The following is a 16,357-nucleotide window of genomic DNA, read 5'->3' on the forward strand; positions in this document are numbered from 1 at the left end:
GCCCCTTTTTTTTTTTTTTTTTTTTACTTTGAGCACCCGCCCCATCAAAGGTCTCTGCACGGCCCTGGAGAAGATACATATTGGGTTTGTAAACAAAATATGTAGTTAAATAGTTAAATATTTCGTTTGGATGCTATATATATATATTTAAGAAGGCAAATATTTAGTTTGTAATCAAAGTATTTAGTTAAAAAGTTAAATATTTAGTTTGGATGTTAAATATTTAGTCAAGAAGGTAAAAATTTCATTTGTAAACAAAATATTTCATAATTAATTATTAATATGAATTGTTTTTCAGAAATGTACAGTATCATTAAATACAAATAATCATAAGTTAGTGTTTGTGGAGACTTTAATATAGATATTCTAAATGCACACAATCATACACAAAAAAAAAATTATTGTGTGTTTTGTTAAAGATTCCGTCCAACAATTACACACCCTAACAAGATAGCTATAAATACTGCAACTCGTATTAACAACATATTAACAAATAGTTACAGAAGTAAATACTGTGTATGATGTCAGCATTTTCCCCACATTTTCTAGATACTGCACCTGTACGATCTCTAAAAAGACCTCAAATGGTCAATTAAGTTATTTTATCTCACCTTTCTCTGTCTACTTTCTTTTTTAAATGTATTGTAAAAATATTTCCTTGTTGGTGTGGTGATAAAACAGTTTATGGAAATTTCCATAAATGTCTTTTTTTATATTAATATTCATTATTGATTAATAGTTCTCTGTTTTAATGTCATGTTTCTACCAAGTGTTAGAGATTGTTGGGGTGTTACCTTAATCAAGTGGTCTTTTTTACTTTTTACTAAGTACTTTTTAGAATACCAGGATAGGAAGGATGGTGTAGGTTTACGTTTATTAGATTGATAAATAAATATTACCAACAAGAAAGTGTACGTTGGTGTGTGTCAGAAACAGCGTAAGGCTTAATGTCTTTTCCAAAAAAACCAGGTGATGGGCCGGTCTCCAGTCAAAATGCCCAGGCTGAATTTTTGTCCCAGTCCAGCCCTGAGATGACTACTTACTTATTACACACCATTTTAAAAGCAACTCTAAAGAGTTAAGAAACTCGAGCCTCTCCACATTGGACAGCACTCTGTTGCCCTCTGCTGACCAGAAACCGCTCTTAACCGTTTTGTGGTTTGGGCAGGTACGCTAGTGGGAGGTCTCTACTTGCTTAATGGCAGCGATACTCAACTGGCAGCCCGCAGGCCGCGTCAGGCCTGCAAGCCCTCTCTTTGTGGCCCCCAAACCCCACGCGCACCCCCCACCCCCGAAGGCCGACCAGGAGGTGTAGGATAGAGCTGAGGAAAATAATCAAATAATCAGTGCATCGAGATGCGGGCATAAACGTTTCTGCATCATAGAAGAGAACCATAATCGGTTATAGTGGAATGTAGTTGTGTTATTATAACAGCGGCACCAGCGCAGCATCCACATCTGTCAGAGCAGTGTTCTCCACATTTACCGGGTAGAAAACTTTGATCTGCCTTTATGTGGAACTGCAGGGCTGGGCGCTGGATTTATACGAACCCGAATCGAATCAGCCCGACTGGTTCTGTTGGATTTGGGCTGTAAATTATGTTAATTGAGCGGGTTGTCACGCGGCGCTCTGCTTGCTCGATCAGCGACTGAGAGAGAGAGGATCGGAGGACGCTCCTCCAAACGCGTTATTATTCTAATTATTTCATTATTGTTTCTCCTGGAAGCGCTCAGTCAGACCGAGTGTTGTGATGTCGGGAGGTCCGGTCTTGGGGAAAGAGAGTGACGGTGGCTGCAGCGTGATCATGTGTCTCTTTTATTTAGGGACACGGAGAAGTTAAAAGGAGAGAGAAATAGAAGATAGAAGTTGTTGTTCCACTTTATTCTTTTGTTTCATGAAGATAAACTGATGTTAAATTCAGCTTAAAGAGAAACTGGGAGGAAGCTTTGGTTCATTTTAAGTTACAGGAGGTCTTGTTTCCTATCTGCTCCTCCAGAGACAGCATGGACATGAGGGTTACCCCACCACCCCCGTCTGGCTTTTTTGAGCCGACTGGAAATGGAGGAGACTTAGGCTCTCTGTGCTGGTAGCTCATATTTAGGCAGTTTACCGACCGCCAATAAAAAGCACAAGAAGAATAAACAAGAAGGACAAGAAGAAAAAGAAAAAAGGAACAAAAAAACATACAGAAAATGAAGAAAAAAAGAAAAAGGAGAAGAAGTAAACAGTGCGAATCTTTTTAATTCATGGCTTATTTAGTATTAGTTGGCTAGTGTTAGCATTAGCTCATCATTAGCGCTAGCTACGGCAGCTTCTGGGACAGTTTCATTCCACTTTCAACCATATGGGAGAAGGGGAGATTTATCATCTGAAAGCATACTTTAGAAAACTTAATCTAACATGAAAAGCTAATTTCATCAGGCTGACCTAGCCCCACCCTCACCGTCTTGTACTCCATCAGCTCCATTTGCAGCCGAGCGATCTCCGTCCTCAGAGCGCTGATCTGCTGGCTGGCCTTGTCCTGGTTCACCATCACTTTGTTCTTTATGTTGCGAGCTCGGTTGGCGTACTTCAGAGTGTTCAGTGTTTCCATAAAGTCACGATCAGATGGACTAATGCACGCAATCATCACTGTTTGGCTGAAACATGTTAAAAAAGGAGAAAAATAAAAAGCTGCATAATCGTTTTTATAAAGACTGCCATTATCATTTATATGAAAAATGTGTTATTAAAATATAACATCATCATCTGCATTCCTTTTGTAAAGTGACAGAGGAGCTCATCTGTTACCTGTTTCCTCCCAGCGAGTCCTGCAGCAGCCGGGTGAGTTTTGAGTCTCTGTAAGGCACATGAGACGCCCGCTTGCTCCGGTCACCCAGAGCACTGATCACATTCCCCAGAGCAAGCTGAAACAGGGATGGACAAACAGCCAAATTAGTTTAGAAGGTTCAAAATCACCTCCACACTTACTCATTACTAAGTTATGTTCAATAATTCCTCAACCTAAAACCTCTAATATGTAAGAGAAACAGGAAAAATACACTGAAGTAAAATGATTTCCATTTACTTTTCAGAATCTATAATCAATTATTGATAAATTGTTGGCAGAAATGGCTTCCTGTTTGTTAGAGGCTGAAAAATCATTCAGATTTAAAATTCAAACGCAGCTGCAGACGTTCATCAGACTCAGCCACTAGATGGCAGTATAACTCTAGTAGTGGTGAGCTGATGCGAGTGCACCCAAATGAATGCTTCCTCTGATAACCACGGTCATTTTGCACAGGCTGCTACAGATTCAACATCAAACCCTGATGAATCATAACCAAACCTAACGCTGAAACCATGTTTTACATTCGCTGTGTTAAAAAGACCAGAAGTCCCACACCTCTCGCCCACTGACTGTGGGAGAAAACACCAGCTTCGTCCGGTAAAACGCCCCCACAGCATGATGCTGTCACCTTGTTGCTTTGTGTTGTGTTTGGAGATGGCCACGTTGCTACAGGACTGGTTTCACTGAAGAAAATGACTCCAGCTTCAGCCTGCATCTTCACAGTATCTTCTGGTTATGTTCTGGTGTTTGCCACAGTGTGTTCATCTGTAAAAAACACAATCTATCTCCTTCCCGAGAAGGACCTGCCAGCCCTTGGTGTTTGACCTAACCTCAGTGACGAACCAAAGTTGTTCGGTTTCAGGAGCAAAGTGTTTGAGATGAACCTCTAACCAACTAACAGGTTTCATCTGATTTCATGTCTGACAGTGAAGAAACATGGTTGTTTCTTTTCATGAAGTAAACATCTGCTTTCTACTGTAACTAAATAAAAGCCTTTGAAATTCCTGAAATGGTTGTAACCATAGAAACATCTGACAAAACGATCCAAAAACACTTTTTGAAAACCAACACGAGTTTCTGCTGGAGCGAATCCCAACAGAGAAGCTCACCAGTCCACAGTTGATGGAGATTCCCTCCTTGGCTCGGTCACCAGTGGCTCCAGTCCTCTTCAGTCGCTCAGAACCAGCCAGGTCCACAAAGTGAAACTTGGCAGTCAAGGTCTCGTACTCGTCCATCTCAGAGTTCCCATTGGACACCTTGTTGTCGTTCTCATTCTCACTTTCTTGCTGATAGAAAATTACAAATAAAAGTCGTGATTAAAGTCAAACATTTGCTTGAAGCTTTTCACATTTCACAGGTTTAACCAACACTGTGGTTGTTGTAAATAAAAATCTCACAGTGCACCAACATTGTCAGAGGCACAGACGCGGACTTGGCACAGGTGGATGGTGAAGATGGCGTGGGATCGAGAGCTCTGGACGTTCATCTGCGTGCTAGCTGTTGTGCGAGAAAGAGCTCCCAGCTTTAGGCACTGCATCATCTGAGAAGGCAGACAAGCGATATTATAATAATAACAATCTACTGACCCAGAATGAACATTTGACTTCCTCTATCCTTACAGGTAAAAAACGTTTCTAGGTGCAGACGTGATGTGCTTGTTGTGTTTACCTCAGCCTCTGAGGATACGGTGCGTGTGGTCACTCCTACTGTATAGATCCCTCCACTGGCGTCTTCATGAATTTTTATGTGAGACTTCTGCTTCATGTCTCGTGCTGAGTCAAACAGGTCCAGAACTTCTTCATTATAAAGCTAGAAGAAGGCAGCGAGGAAATTATTTATACATCACTTTAAATCAAGATTTACATTTTCCAAACTCACAGGAATCTTAAAGCAACTGTGTTCAACACTAAAGCTTGTCATGTTTTGAGGAAGATGTCTAACCCAAGACATACAGAATCAAGCACGGAGATGATGTAAAGGAAGAACAATAATTTATTAAAATGTGGATGTGAACTGAAGGTGTTCTGAAGATCCAACGGGAGGACGAGTCCGGAAGCGGTAACTAGGGGGAAGACCAGAGGTGAGTAATGGGAATTGTAGTTCGGAGGAATTGTTTGTGGGCGGAACTTACGATGAGGAAGTCCGGGATGAATGCGGAGGGGAGATGAGCCGGGGTGATATCCAGAGAAGACTTGTGATATCGGGGTGGATGAGCTGAGCTGACGAGGTGGATGAAGATGAGGCAGAGGAGAGAGAGCGTAATCGGTGGAGAGCGGGGCGGCTGGGTGGAGACGTAATCCAGGCAGCGAACCGGTGAATATTCCTAAGGTTTGGAGACGGGAACGGATCCAACGATGGTAAGTCAGGCAGTAGATAATCATCCAGCGTCGAATGAGGATATTCCTCCTCCTTTTAAAGCCGCCCCACTGATCAGTCTGATTCGGATCAGCTGCGCTCCCTCTCCTGCAGGCAAAAAACCTCAGAGATGATGAGATGATGGGCAGAGTACTCACCCCGACTCATGACAGTACCCCCCCCTCAACGGACGCCTCCCGGCGTCCCAGCGGAGGCAGCTTCAAACTCCCGGATGAGGGAAGGATCCTCAATGAAGGAACCAGGCACCCAGGAACGCTCCTCCGGACCGTACCCCTCCCAGTCGATGAGGTACTGGATACCACGCCCCCGACGACGAGAGGCCAGGATCTTGCGGACTGTGTAAACCAAACCCCCCTTGTAGAGGCGAGCAGGAGGAGGAGGGGGAGGAGAAGGACAGAGGGGACTGGAAACAACAGGTTTCACCATGGAAACATGGAACACAGGGTGAACACGGAGAGAAGAGGGAAGGTCCAGACGAACCGTGGTGGACGAAGGGACGTTGAGGATCTTAAACGGTCCTATGAATCGAGGGGACAGCTTGCGGGTAGAGGCCTTAAGAGGTATATCCTTGGAGGACAACCACACAGACTGGCCAGGCAGGTAGACGGGTGCCGGACGCCGCCGGCGATCCGCCAGTTGTTTGTTGCGCCGGGCCGTACGGTCAAGAGCCGCTCTGGTAGAGACCCAGGCCCTTCGAGCCCCACGAAGAAAATGGGGAACGGAGGAGGACACCGGGGACTGCTGGGGAAATAGAGAGGGTTGATAGCCAAGGGAAGACTCAAAAGGTGACTGACCTGTAGCGGTGGAAACGTGGCTGTTGTGTGCGTATTCGACCCATGGTAGATGCGTGCTCCAGGAGGAAGGGTGTGTAGAGCAGACACAGCGCAGCATGGCACCGAGCTCCTGGTTCATGCGCTCGCATTGACCATTCGTTTGAGGGTGGTGTCCAGAGGTGAGCGCCACCCGAGCTCCAAGGGCCTCTGCGAATTCCTTCCATACACGAGACACAAACTGTGGGCCACGATCTGACAGGATCTCTTCAGGAATTCCATGGAGGCGAAAGACATGTTTAACCAGGAGCTGCGCTGTGTCTGCAGAGGAAGGGAGAGATTTAAGAGGGACAAGGTGACATGCTTTGGAGAAACGATCAATAATCGTGAGAACGACCGTGAAGCCACGAGAACTGGGAAGACCACAAACGAAATCCAGGGCAATGTGGGACCAAGGACGTGAAGGGATGGGCAGAGGTTGTAAAAGACCTGCCGGAGGACGATGGACCCCCTTCTGTTGAGAACAGGTATGACATCCAGAAACATAGTCTTTAGTATCTCTGTACATGGATGCCCACCAAAACGACCTCTTAATGAGGGCCACCGTCCTTCCCACTCCTGGATGCAGGGAGAACCTGCCTGTATGTGCCCAGTGGATTACCTTGCCTCTGAGTGGTTGGGGTACGTACAATCTTCCTGGGGGACCGGTATTTGGTCCGGGGTCGGTTTTGAGGGCCTCCAGGACCTGATCGCGTATCTCCCACGTGACTCCACCTATGATACGGTTTGGAGGAAGAACAGTGGCAGGTTCAACCTCTCGATCTAAAGCGTATTGCCTGGAGAGGGCATCGGGTTTGGTGTTTTTGGAACCAGGTCTGTATGATAGTTGGAAGTTAAAGCGAGAGAAGAAAAGGGACCAGCAGTACTGACGGGGGTTCAACTGTTTGGCCTCTTTCAGGTAGATGAGGTTCTTATGGTCTGTCCATATGAGAAAGGGGTTCTCTGCTCCCTCCAACCAATGTCTCCACTCTTCGATCGCTAGTTTTACTGCAAGTAGTTCGCGGTCGCCGACGTCATATCTACTCTCAGCCGGGGTTAGACGACGGGAGAAGTAGGCGCAAGGGTGAAGCTTCCCATCCCCCTCCGCCACTTGTGAGAGAACTGCCCCGACCCCGGTGTCAGAAGCATCAACCTCCAAAATGAACTGGCGCTGTGGGTCAGGACGGTGTTGCACAGGGGCGTTAGTGAATTTGTTCTTGAGTTCTTTGAATGCTGACTCAGCCTTGGAGGACCACACAAAGGGCTTGTTAATGGAGGTCAGATTGGTTAGAGGAGCTGCAGTCTGACTGTAGTTTTTGATAAAGCGACGGTAGAAATTAGAAAAACCAAGGAACCTCTGCAGTTGCTTTCTGGTGGTGGGTGTGGGCCATTCGGTGACTGCCTGCACCTTTTCTGGATCTGCCTTTAGCCGGCCGCTCTCAATAATGAATCCCAAGAACTTTACTGTGGAGACATGAAACTCACATTTTTCTGCCTTAACGTAGAGACGGTTCTCCAGCAATCGTTGTAACACCGCCCTCACATGTTGGATGTGCTGTTCCTGGTTCTGAGAGAAGATCAATATATCATCTAGATACACTGTCACAAACCGGTTTAGAAAGTCACCAAGTACTGAGTTCACCAGGGACTGGAAGACAGCGGGGGCATTAGTGAGTCCAAAAGGCATTACCAGATATTCGAAGTGACCAAGGGGTGTCTTGAATGCTGTCTTCCACTCATCTCCTTCTCTTATCCTCACCAGGTGACAGGCGTTACGGAGGTCCAGACGGCTGAAAATGGTGGAGTCCTGGATGGGTTCAAAGGTGGAGGAGAGTAATGGCAGAGGATATTTATTACGGACTGTGATCTGGTTTAAACCCCTGTAATCAATGCATGGCCTGAGGCTGCCTTCTTTTTTTGGAACGAAGAAGAACCCTGCACCCAGAGGAGATGAAGAAGGACGAATGGTGCCTGCTGCCAGACAATCTTGTATGTACTGTTCCATACTCTCACTTTCAGGTTTTGACAGGTGGTACAGACGACTTGATGGTAAGGGAGCTCCAGGCAGGAGGTCTATTGCACAGTCGAATGGCCTGTGGGGAGGCAGAGAAGAAGCACGGTCTTTACTGAATACCTGCTTAAGGTCGTGGTAAACCGGTGGAACCGTAGACAGGTCTATGTTTTCCAAGGGAGGAGGAGGGTGATCACGAGCGGTAGGTGAGGCCGAGCGCAGGCAGAGTAGAGAACACTCCGGGCTCCACCCAAGAATCTTGTTCTCCTTCCAGTCCATTGTGGGATTATGACGGACCAACCAGGAATGTCCCAATACTAAGGGGGACTGAGGAGAGGGAAACACATAAAAAGTAAACGTCTCAGTGTGGTTACCTGAAACCCGCAGGTGAAGTGGAACAGTCTGGTGGGTGATGGTGGACAGATTACGGTTATCGAGTGAAGACACTGAGAGAGGTGTAGACAGCTTGGTGGTGGGTATTTTCCATCGTTCCACGAGGTGGGGGTCCAGGAGCGATTGTTCACATCCAGAATCCAATAGTGCCTCAACAGTAATCTGTCTGGAAGGAACAGATAGCACACAGGGAAAGAAACACCGGGAACCGATAGAAGAGTTACTGCCCACCATTAGTCCCAGCGTTAATGGCGGGCTCTGCCTTTTAACAGAGCAGGGCAGCTATTGACAAAATGCCCAGCGGTTCCACAGTACATGCATAGACCCGACTTCTGTCGGTACTCCCTCTCCTCTGGGGTGAGCCGTGTCCTTCCCATCTGCATGGGTTCCTCAGAGGAAGGGGGTTCCGAAACAGGTCGTCCAGAAATCTTAGAATGACGTTCTCGAGCAGGAAAAACTGGGGGCTCGGGCTCATGTCTTCTTAACTCCCGTTGGCGTTTGTCTATTGATATGGCCAGCCTGATGAGTTCATCCAGAGAGCTAGGTTCAGGACATAAGGCCAACTGGTCCCTCACCTTATCATTTAGTGCCTCGGTGAAGGCACCAATGAGGGCATCATCATTCCAGGTGGTCCGGGCTGCCAATATACGGAAATCCACCGCCAAGTCCGCCACTGTCTTTCTTCCCTGAGAAAGCTTCAAAAGTCTTTTATTGATGTCTGAGGAGGACTCATAACAGCCAAAAGTGAGTTTTAGTTCCGTTAGGAAGTCATTAAATGACCCATTTAAGAACAAGTCATTATGGCTCCTTGCTTCAGCCCACCTAAGAGCCCTTCCACGCAGAAGACCCACAACATATGAAATCTTGGCTGAATCTGAGGAGAAGGCTGCAGGGCAACGTTCGAAAGCCAATTTACATTGCAAAATGAAGCTATAACATTCCTCAAACTCACCCCCAAAGGTCACAGATGGTGGTGAAGGAGCGACACGGAAATGGGAGTTCTCCATGGGGGGAGCCTCCTCCGATCGCGGAGGTCCAGTGGCTTCGGAGACGGCAGCGGAAGGTCCTACTGGTGGAGGTGGTTGGTGAGGCTGGGAAAGAGATTCATGTATCTGGCGGACCAGGGCTTCCAACTGTGTATAGCGTTGATTAGATGCTGAAAGTTGTTCCATTAATAGCGGAAGGGTCTGTTCCTGTTGGGTCAATCTCTGTGAAATGTTAATGAGTGCCGATTCTGTAGGGTTAGCGTTTTGGCTGGATGATTCTGTCATGTTTTGAGGAAGATGTCTAACCCAAGACATACAGAATCAAGCACGGAGATGATGTAAAGGAAGAACAATAATTTATTAAAATGTGGATGTGAACTGAAGGTGTTCTGAAGATCCAACGGGAGGACGAGTCCGGAAGCGGTAACTAGGGGGAAGACCAGAGGTGAGTAATGGGAATTGTAGTTCGGAGGAATTGTTTGTGGGCGGAACTTACGATGAGGAAGTCCGGGATGAATGCGGAGGGGAGATGAGCCGGGGTGATATCCAGAGAAGACTTGTGATATCGGGGTGGATGAGCTGAGCTGACGAGGTGGATGAAGATGAGGCAGAGGAGAGAGAGCGTAATCGGTGGAGAGCGGGGCGGCTGGGTGGAGACGTAATCCAGGCAGCGAACCGGTGAATATTCCTAAGGTTTGGAGACGGGAACGGATCCAACGATGGTAAGTCAGGCAGTAGATAATCATCCAGCGTCGAATGAGGATATTCCTCCTCCTTTTAAAGCCGCCCCACTGATCAGTCTGATTCGGATCAGCTGCGCTCCCTCTCCTGCAGGCAAAAAACCTCAGAGATGATGAGATGATGGGCAGAGTACTCACCCCGACTCATGACAAAGCTGTTGTTTTCCAACTGGTTTCAGTGGTTCTTCAGCCAGGAACTTGTGCTACCTCACACTGGACCGCAATCTGTGGCCCTCTGCTGACCAAAATCCTCACTTCTGTGGCTTGTGTAGGTGGACTAGTGAGAGGTCTCTATCAGCTTTATAGCAATATCTGTTTACTGTATCAATAGGTCATATGAAGAAGAAGAAGAAGAAGAAGAAGAAGAAGAAGAAGGAGGAGGAGGAAGAGGAGGAGAAGACCAGAAGAAGAAGGAGGAGAAAAGCAGAGGAAGAGCAGCAGAAGAAGAAGGAGGAGGAGAAGGAGAAGAAGAAGGAGGAGGAGGAGGAAGAAGAGGAGAGCAGAAGAAGGAGGAGAAGGAGAAGAAGAAGGAGGAGGAGAAGAAGGGGGAGAAGGAGAAGAAGAAGAAGAAGAAGAAGAAGAAGGAGGAGGAGGAGGAGGAGGAGGAAGAAGAGGAGGAGAGCAGAAGAAGGAGGAGAAGGAGAAGAAGAAGGAGGAGGAGAAGAAGGGGGAGAAGGAGAAGAAGAAGAAGAAGAAGAAGAAGAAGAAGGAGGAGGAGGAAGAGGAGGAGAAGACCAGAAGAAGAAGGAGGAGAAAAGCAGAGGAAGAGCAGCAGAAGAAGAAGGAGGAGGAGAAGGAGAAGAAGAAGAAGGAGGAGGAGGAGGAAGAAGAGGAGAGCAGAAGAAGGAGGAGAAGGAGAAGAAGAAGGAGGAGGAGAAGAAGGGGGAGAAGGAGAAGAAGAAGAAGAAGAAGAAGAAGGAGGAGGAGGAGGAGGAGGAGGAAGAAGAGGAGGAGAGCAGAAGAAGAAGGAGGAGAAAAGCAGAGGAAGAGCAGCAGAAGAAGAGGAGGAGAAGGAGAAGAAGAAGGAGGAGGAGGAAGAGGAGGAGAAGAAGAAGGGGGAGAAGGAGAAGAAGAAGAAGAAGGAGGAGGAGGAAGAAGAGCAGCAGAAGAAGAAGGAGAAGAAGGAGGAGGAAGAGGAGGAGGAGAAGAGCAGAAGAAGAAGGAGGAGAAAAGCAGAGGAAGAGCAGCAGAAGAAGAAGGAGGAGGAGGAGGAAGAGAAGAAGAAGAAGAAGAAGGAGGAGGAGGAGGAAGAGGAGGAGAGCAGAAGAAGGAGGAGAAGGAGAAGAAGAAGGAGAAGGAGGAGAAGAAGGGGGAGAAGGAGAAGAAGAAGAAGAAGAAGAAGAAGAAGAAGAAGGAGGAGGAGGAAGAGGAGGAGAGCAGAAGAAGGAGGAGAAGGAGAAGAAGAAGGAGAAGGAGGAGAAGAAGGGGGAGAAGGAGAAGAAGAAGAAGAAGAAGGAGGAGGAGGAAGAAGAAGAGGAGAGCAGAAGAAGGAGGAGGAGGAGGAGAAAAGCAGAAGAAGAGCAGCAGAAGAAGACACTTTGAATCTTATTTTGTATCATTCTTTAAACATCTTTGCTGTGTTGAAATTCTAATTCCATCTTTCAGTTCTTTTTAAAACACAGAAAAGGTTTAATTATCTGTAACATTTCGTCTGCGGCTGCAGACTTCCTCAGGCTGACGCTGATGGTGGCGTCACTTCCTTCTCCGTTTATCTGCGGGCAGCAGAGGACGTTGTCGCCCTCTGCTGCCCGCTCTCCCCTCTCCGATGATGCAGTCCCATGCGTGGTCCAGCGTGTAAACTCCATCGTCCCTGTTCATGGTCCCACATCCACGTCTCCTTATCTCGATTGCTTCCTTGATCCATCTTTTGTATTTTTGTTGTTCAGTGGTTATGATCCGTGTGTTGTCCCAGTCCATTATATGGTTTTCTCTTGTGCAGTGATCTGTTACGGCTGACTTCTTTATTGTGCTTTCTGCTTCTTCTTTTGCTGCTCTTGTGTGTTTTCCACTTGTTTCTTTCTCGCACTCCTTTCTGTGTTCTACATAGCACAGCTGATAGGACTGGTAGCTAACTCCACTTACTTCACATACAATGACATAATATACAAACAACTGGAAGGCTTCGCCATGGGTAACCTGTTATCAGCCACCCTGTGACAGTTTTTCATGGAAGACCTGGAACAAAAAGCAAAAGCCATAGCCACTGCCCCCCCCCCAAACTGCAAAATAAAACTATGGAAACGCTAAGTAGACGACATACTGGAGATCATACCCAACGGTCAAACAGAAATACTAACACAACACTTAAACAACATTGACGACACGGGCAACATAAAATTCACTTATGAGTTAGAAACAGAAGGCAGCATAGCTTTTATGGATATGAAAATCACCAGACAGACCGACGGGACCCTAAACATAAACACATACAGGAAACCAACACAAACAGACCAATATCTATTATGGACATCAGAACTCCCCACCATACACAAAATGTCAGTAATCAGAACATTATATCACCGAGCAAACATAATAACAGAAGAGAGAGACCGTAAACAAGAGGACAAACACATACAACACGCTTTAAAGACCTGCGCATACCCGACATGGGCAATAAACAAAGGAAAACAACAAACAAAAACAGAAAGAAAAGAACAACCTAAGCAAAGAACCAGAAACCCAGAAAGACAAGAACCAAAACCAGTGATAACCCTACCATACATCAGAGGCATAACAGAAAAAATAAGAGCAACAATGAAAAAACACAACATAAACACACCAACAAAACCATACACAACAGTTAGAAACAGACTAGTACACCCAAAAGACAAAATATCAGCTGGACTTAAATGTGGAGTCGTTTACGAAATCCCATGCTAACTCTGCAGTAAAACATACATAGGAGAAACCGGACACCAACTCAACACACGAACAATAGAACACAGAAAGGAGTGTGAGAAAGAAACAAGTGGAAAACACACAAGAGCAGCAAAAGAAGAAGCAGAAAGCACAATAAAGAAGTCAGCCGTAACAGATCACTGCACAAGAGAAAACCATGTAATGGACTGGGACAACACAAGGATCATAACCACTGAACAACAAAAATACAAAAGATGGATAAAAGAAGCAATCGAGATAAGGAGACGTGGATGTGGGACCATGAACAGGGACGATGGAGTTTACACGCTGGACCACGCATGGGACTGCATCGTCGGAGAGGGGAGAGCGGGCAGCAGAGGGCGACAACGTCCTCTGCTGCCCGCAGATAAACGGAGAAGGAAGTGACGCCACCATCAGCGTCAGCCTGAGGAAGTCTGCAGATGCAAACGAAATGTAGCAGGTAATTAAACCTTTTCTGTGTTTTAAAAAGAACTGAAAGATGGACTTATCTTGTATGCGCTGGTTCATGTTAGCTTCAGCTCGTTGTCAGCCACAGCAGACCACGGCTGGTTTATGCTCCAATTCTGCCTTCAGCTAGGAGGAGGGACAAGCAGCAAACCTACTACGTGTTGCTTTAGGTAAATGGTCATTCCAGTGAGCTCTTGTTTTATTCTGTGCTTCTAAACTAAAACTCCAAACTGCAACGACTGATCAATGTGAAACTTTGAGTAGCCTGAAAGTCAAGTCTCACTTAGTTGCTCAGCTCCAGGTAGTTTAGCCAACTCAGACGTTTGTGATGTTCAGATATTTTACAAAGAAAACTATCTTGGAAGTATAGATTTTCATACCCTGCATATGCCAACTCATCGTGACTAATGTGTCGGTGGTTAGTGTGCATTAGTTGTGCTTGCAGTGACTTCTGTTCATCATAATCTCTCAGAAACCTTTATCTGAGAGTTGGATCGGATGAGTTAGCACCTTCTGCAGAGGCAGCAGCTGTAGACCAGTCAGGACCAACCTCTCTCCACCTGGACCATCACCTTGCTGATACCCAAAATGTCTCATTTCCTTTACCAGGTCTTCTCCAGGAACTTGAACCTTGTCAGAGTTTGATACACCATCACAGCTGTCATCCCTGTTGACTCACCCTGACCAGACAGAAATCCTCCCCTTCACCCCCTCCCCCAGCCCTGCAGCCACCTAACTCTTCCTAATCCACGAGGACAGCTCTTGTACTTCCACTGTCAAACTGGATGTTTTACGATGACAGAGGGCTACTGTCACAGATTATTAATCCTCCCATTTCAACAATGTAGCTCTGCCCCGACCTTTCTGTGAAGGACCGGCACTGATACGGTTAAACCGACACCGGTTTGTTTGGCTATCTTTGTTTATTTAAAAACAGATGATGTGAGATGGGAGTGTACCTCCAGAAACTGAGCATTGATCTTAAACTCTGGTACGGGTCGTCCCTGCTCCTGCGCCGCCTGACGGCGCTCATCAATGCCTTTAAAGAGGTGGTGCACAGCACGAGGAATGATTCCCAGCTCCTCCTCTGCTATGTTGACGTCAAAGCCTGTTCCCATTGTGTAGGTCTTCCCTGATCCAGTCTGCAGGAGAGAAAACTGATTTTACTTCATGTGCCAGACATTCCTACGACATCTAGGTTTCATCTAACAAGAGCAGTGTATCTAAAACATTTCTGTCCATAAGAGTTTGTGAGGAAGTGGAGTGTTTCTATTTAGTCACCATAGTAACCGATCCTCTCCTACATCTTATTAAATCCTAATTTATGACATCACTCATCACTTGTGTTAGAGAGAACTATACAAGTACTATTTTTTTTGTATTTTCAAATGATGTCTGACTTTTTTCCACTGCATCTTTATTTAGATGAACTCAGAGCTGATTTACTCTCGTCCCTCCACATCATGACCAGCCAGCAGAGCTGAGATCTTGTACTGCAGCCGAGTGGGTCACTCTAAATCTAGATAAGTCCCTGATGAAAGGGGCATGCAGAGAGCAGCGGGTCTGACCCAGGACAAACCAACTGCTGTATGTGATTTCAGAAGTAGGTCAGGAGGGACAGAAGCAGCCGCTGCAGAGTCAACGATGGGTTAACACCACCACACATTAAAGATGTAGAGATGTCCAAAAGCTGTGAGAGCACTTCACTTTCAAACTGATGGGCCACAGGAACTCTGGTCTCCATGACTACGGGTAGAGGAGGTGTTCAAATCATCAGTTGTGTATGTTGGGATTGGAAATGGAAACATTTGGGTGGGAGGAGGTTAATTAACTGCAAACACAAGGAAAAGTGCAAAAAGAGACACTTTTCCTACATGAAGTTTTGCTATTAAAAAACAAAACAGTTACAAAATCTGTTTACCGTTATTTCCGGACTATAGAGCACACCTCAATTTAAGCCGCACCAACAAAAAAAGGTTTTCCACACACACACACACACACACACACACACACACACACACACGCCGCACTCGAATACAAGCCGCGGCGCAGCAGCCACATGCAGGTCTGCGGCGCACAGCGCACGTACGGCCATAACATAAATTAGACAGAAAGATGCTGCACGGAGGTTTTTCGTTGTTTTAATTCAACAAAACACATTTTAAACACGGGTGAACGTGCCTGCAAGTGTAGAAAAGAAAACAGCACTGATAGCATTCATATTTCTGGATGTTATAAAATAAAAACAGCACTGACACGTTATTACAACATGGAAATTTGCATGTTTAGAAGGAAAGAACAGCGCTGACACAGCATTAATAAGCCCTGGATGATTAGAAAATAAAAACTGCACACAAAACATGCCTGGTTAGTAAATAAAACACACTTGCCTACCAGAAGAAGTCATTCGCTCTCATCTTCCTCTTGCGCACTAAAGCCATTAAAGTCTTCTTCGGTGTCGGAGTTGAACAGCCTCAGAAGAGCTTCGTCACATACCTTTTCTGTGGCGATGTCAGTGTCGCTGTCCGTGTTGCTGTCATCATCCCCGGGTGAAGTTGGCTTGAATGAGTTCTTCCCGCTGCCGTCTCCAGCGCCGAACCATGGATTCATTCATGCCAAGCTTACGTGCGGCAGCACTGTTTCCCTCCTTTACTGCCAGATCGATGGCCTTCAACTTAAATGTGGCATCATATGAACTCATACGTGTAGTTACCATGATGAGGGGGTATGGATGTGAAAAAAATTCTTCGTCGTGCCGGCTGCTTGCATGTGCTAAATTAAAATGAGCACTTTCTTCGATTTCCACTTTTGACTTCCACCTGTTTCACTTCCTGCTAAAGCGCCCCCTGCAGGTGAAGGAACA

The 16,357-nt window shown here is 46.2% G+C and overlaps 2 protein-coding genes across 8 annotated transcripts in view; both read right to left on the bottom strand.

Annotated features, from left to right (window-relative positions):
• kif21a (kinesin family member 21A) overlaps positions 1 to 16,357 on the bottom strand; it is a 124,115-nt gene that overhangs the window by 42,353 nt on the left and 65,405 nt on the right. For 5 of the 6 annotated variants that reach the window (XM_070550217.1, XM_070550216.1, XM_070550219.1 and 2 more), the window contains exons 3-8: positions 14,454 to 14,636; positions 4,500 to 4,640; positions 4,240 to 4,371; positions 3,941 to 4,117; positions 2,792 to 2,907; positions 2,445 to 2,640 (exon numbers count right to left, since the gene is read on the bottom strand). In XM_070550217.1, the coding sequence (XP_070406318.1) occupies positions 2,445 to 2,640; positions 2,792 to 2,907; positions 3,941 to 4,117; positions 4,240 to 4,371; positions 4,500 to 4,640; positions 14,454 to 14,636 (945 nt within the window). Of the gene's footprint in view, positions 1 to 2,444; positions 2,641 to 2,791; positions 2,908 to 3,940; positions 4,118 to 4,239; positions 4,372 to 4,499; positions 4,641 to 4,962; positions 5,362 to 14,453; positions 14,637 to 16,357 lie in introns of those variants that run through there. The other variant, XM_054733518.2, reaches the window with a different exon arrangement.
• LOC129153640 (uncharacterized) lies at positions 7,502 to 10,291 on the bottom strand. 2 transcript variants are annotated; one of them, XR_008559607.2, is made up of 5 exons: positions 9,373 to 10,291; positions 8,456 to 8,586; positions 7,958 to 8,354; positions 7,707 to 7,823; positions 7,502 to 7,583 (listed from the first exon to the last, which is right to left on the bottom strand). XR_008559607.2 is itself a non-coding variant. In XM_054733526.2 (4 exons), exons 1-4 carry the CDS (start codon positions 9,719 to 9,721, stop codon positions 7,789 to 7,791), a joined length of 912 nt encoding a protein of 303 aa, XP_054589501.1. In that variant the 5' UTR covers positions 9,722 to 10,291; the 3' UTR covers positions 7,690 to 7,788. The 2 variants fall into 2 exon arrangements, 1 of the variants encoding a protein (XP_054589501.1); XM_054733526.2 differs by lacking the exon at positions 7,502 to 7,583 and having other exon boundaries at positions 7,690 to 7,823.

The sequence above is a fragment of the Nothobranchius furzeri genome, chromosome 4 (assembly GCF_043380555.1).
Source record: "Nothobranchius furzeri strain GRZ-AD chromosome 4, NfurGRZ-RIMD1, whole genome shotgun sequence".
Taxonomy (NCBI): Eukaryota; Metazoa; Chordata; class Actinopteri; order Cyprinodontiformes; family Nothobranchiidae; genus Nothobranchius; species Nothobranchius furzeri.

Coding starts and splice junctions, on each gene's coding strand:
- LOC129153640 (XM_054733526.2), bottom strand. CDS start 9,721: ATGTCTTGGGTTAGACATCTTCCTCAAAACATGACAGAATCATCCAGC. Junction 8,355..8,455: donor AGTGTCTTCACTCGATAACC/GTAATCTGTCCA, acceptor CCCTCTCCTCAG/TCCCCCTTAGTATTGGGACA. Junction 7,824..7,957: donor TCCTTCTTCATCTCCTCTGG/GTGCAGGGTTCT, acceptor GAACCCATCCAG/GACTCCACCATTTTCAGCCG.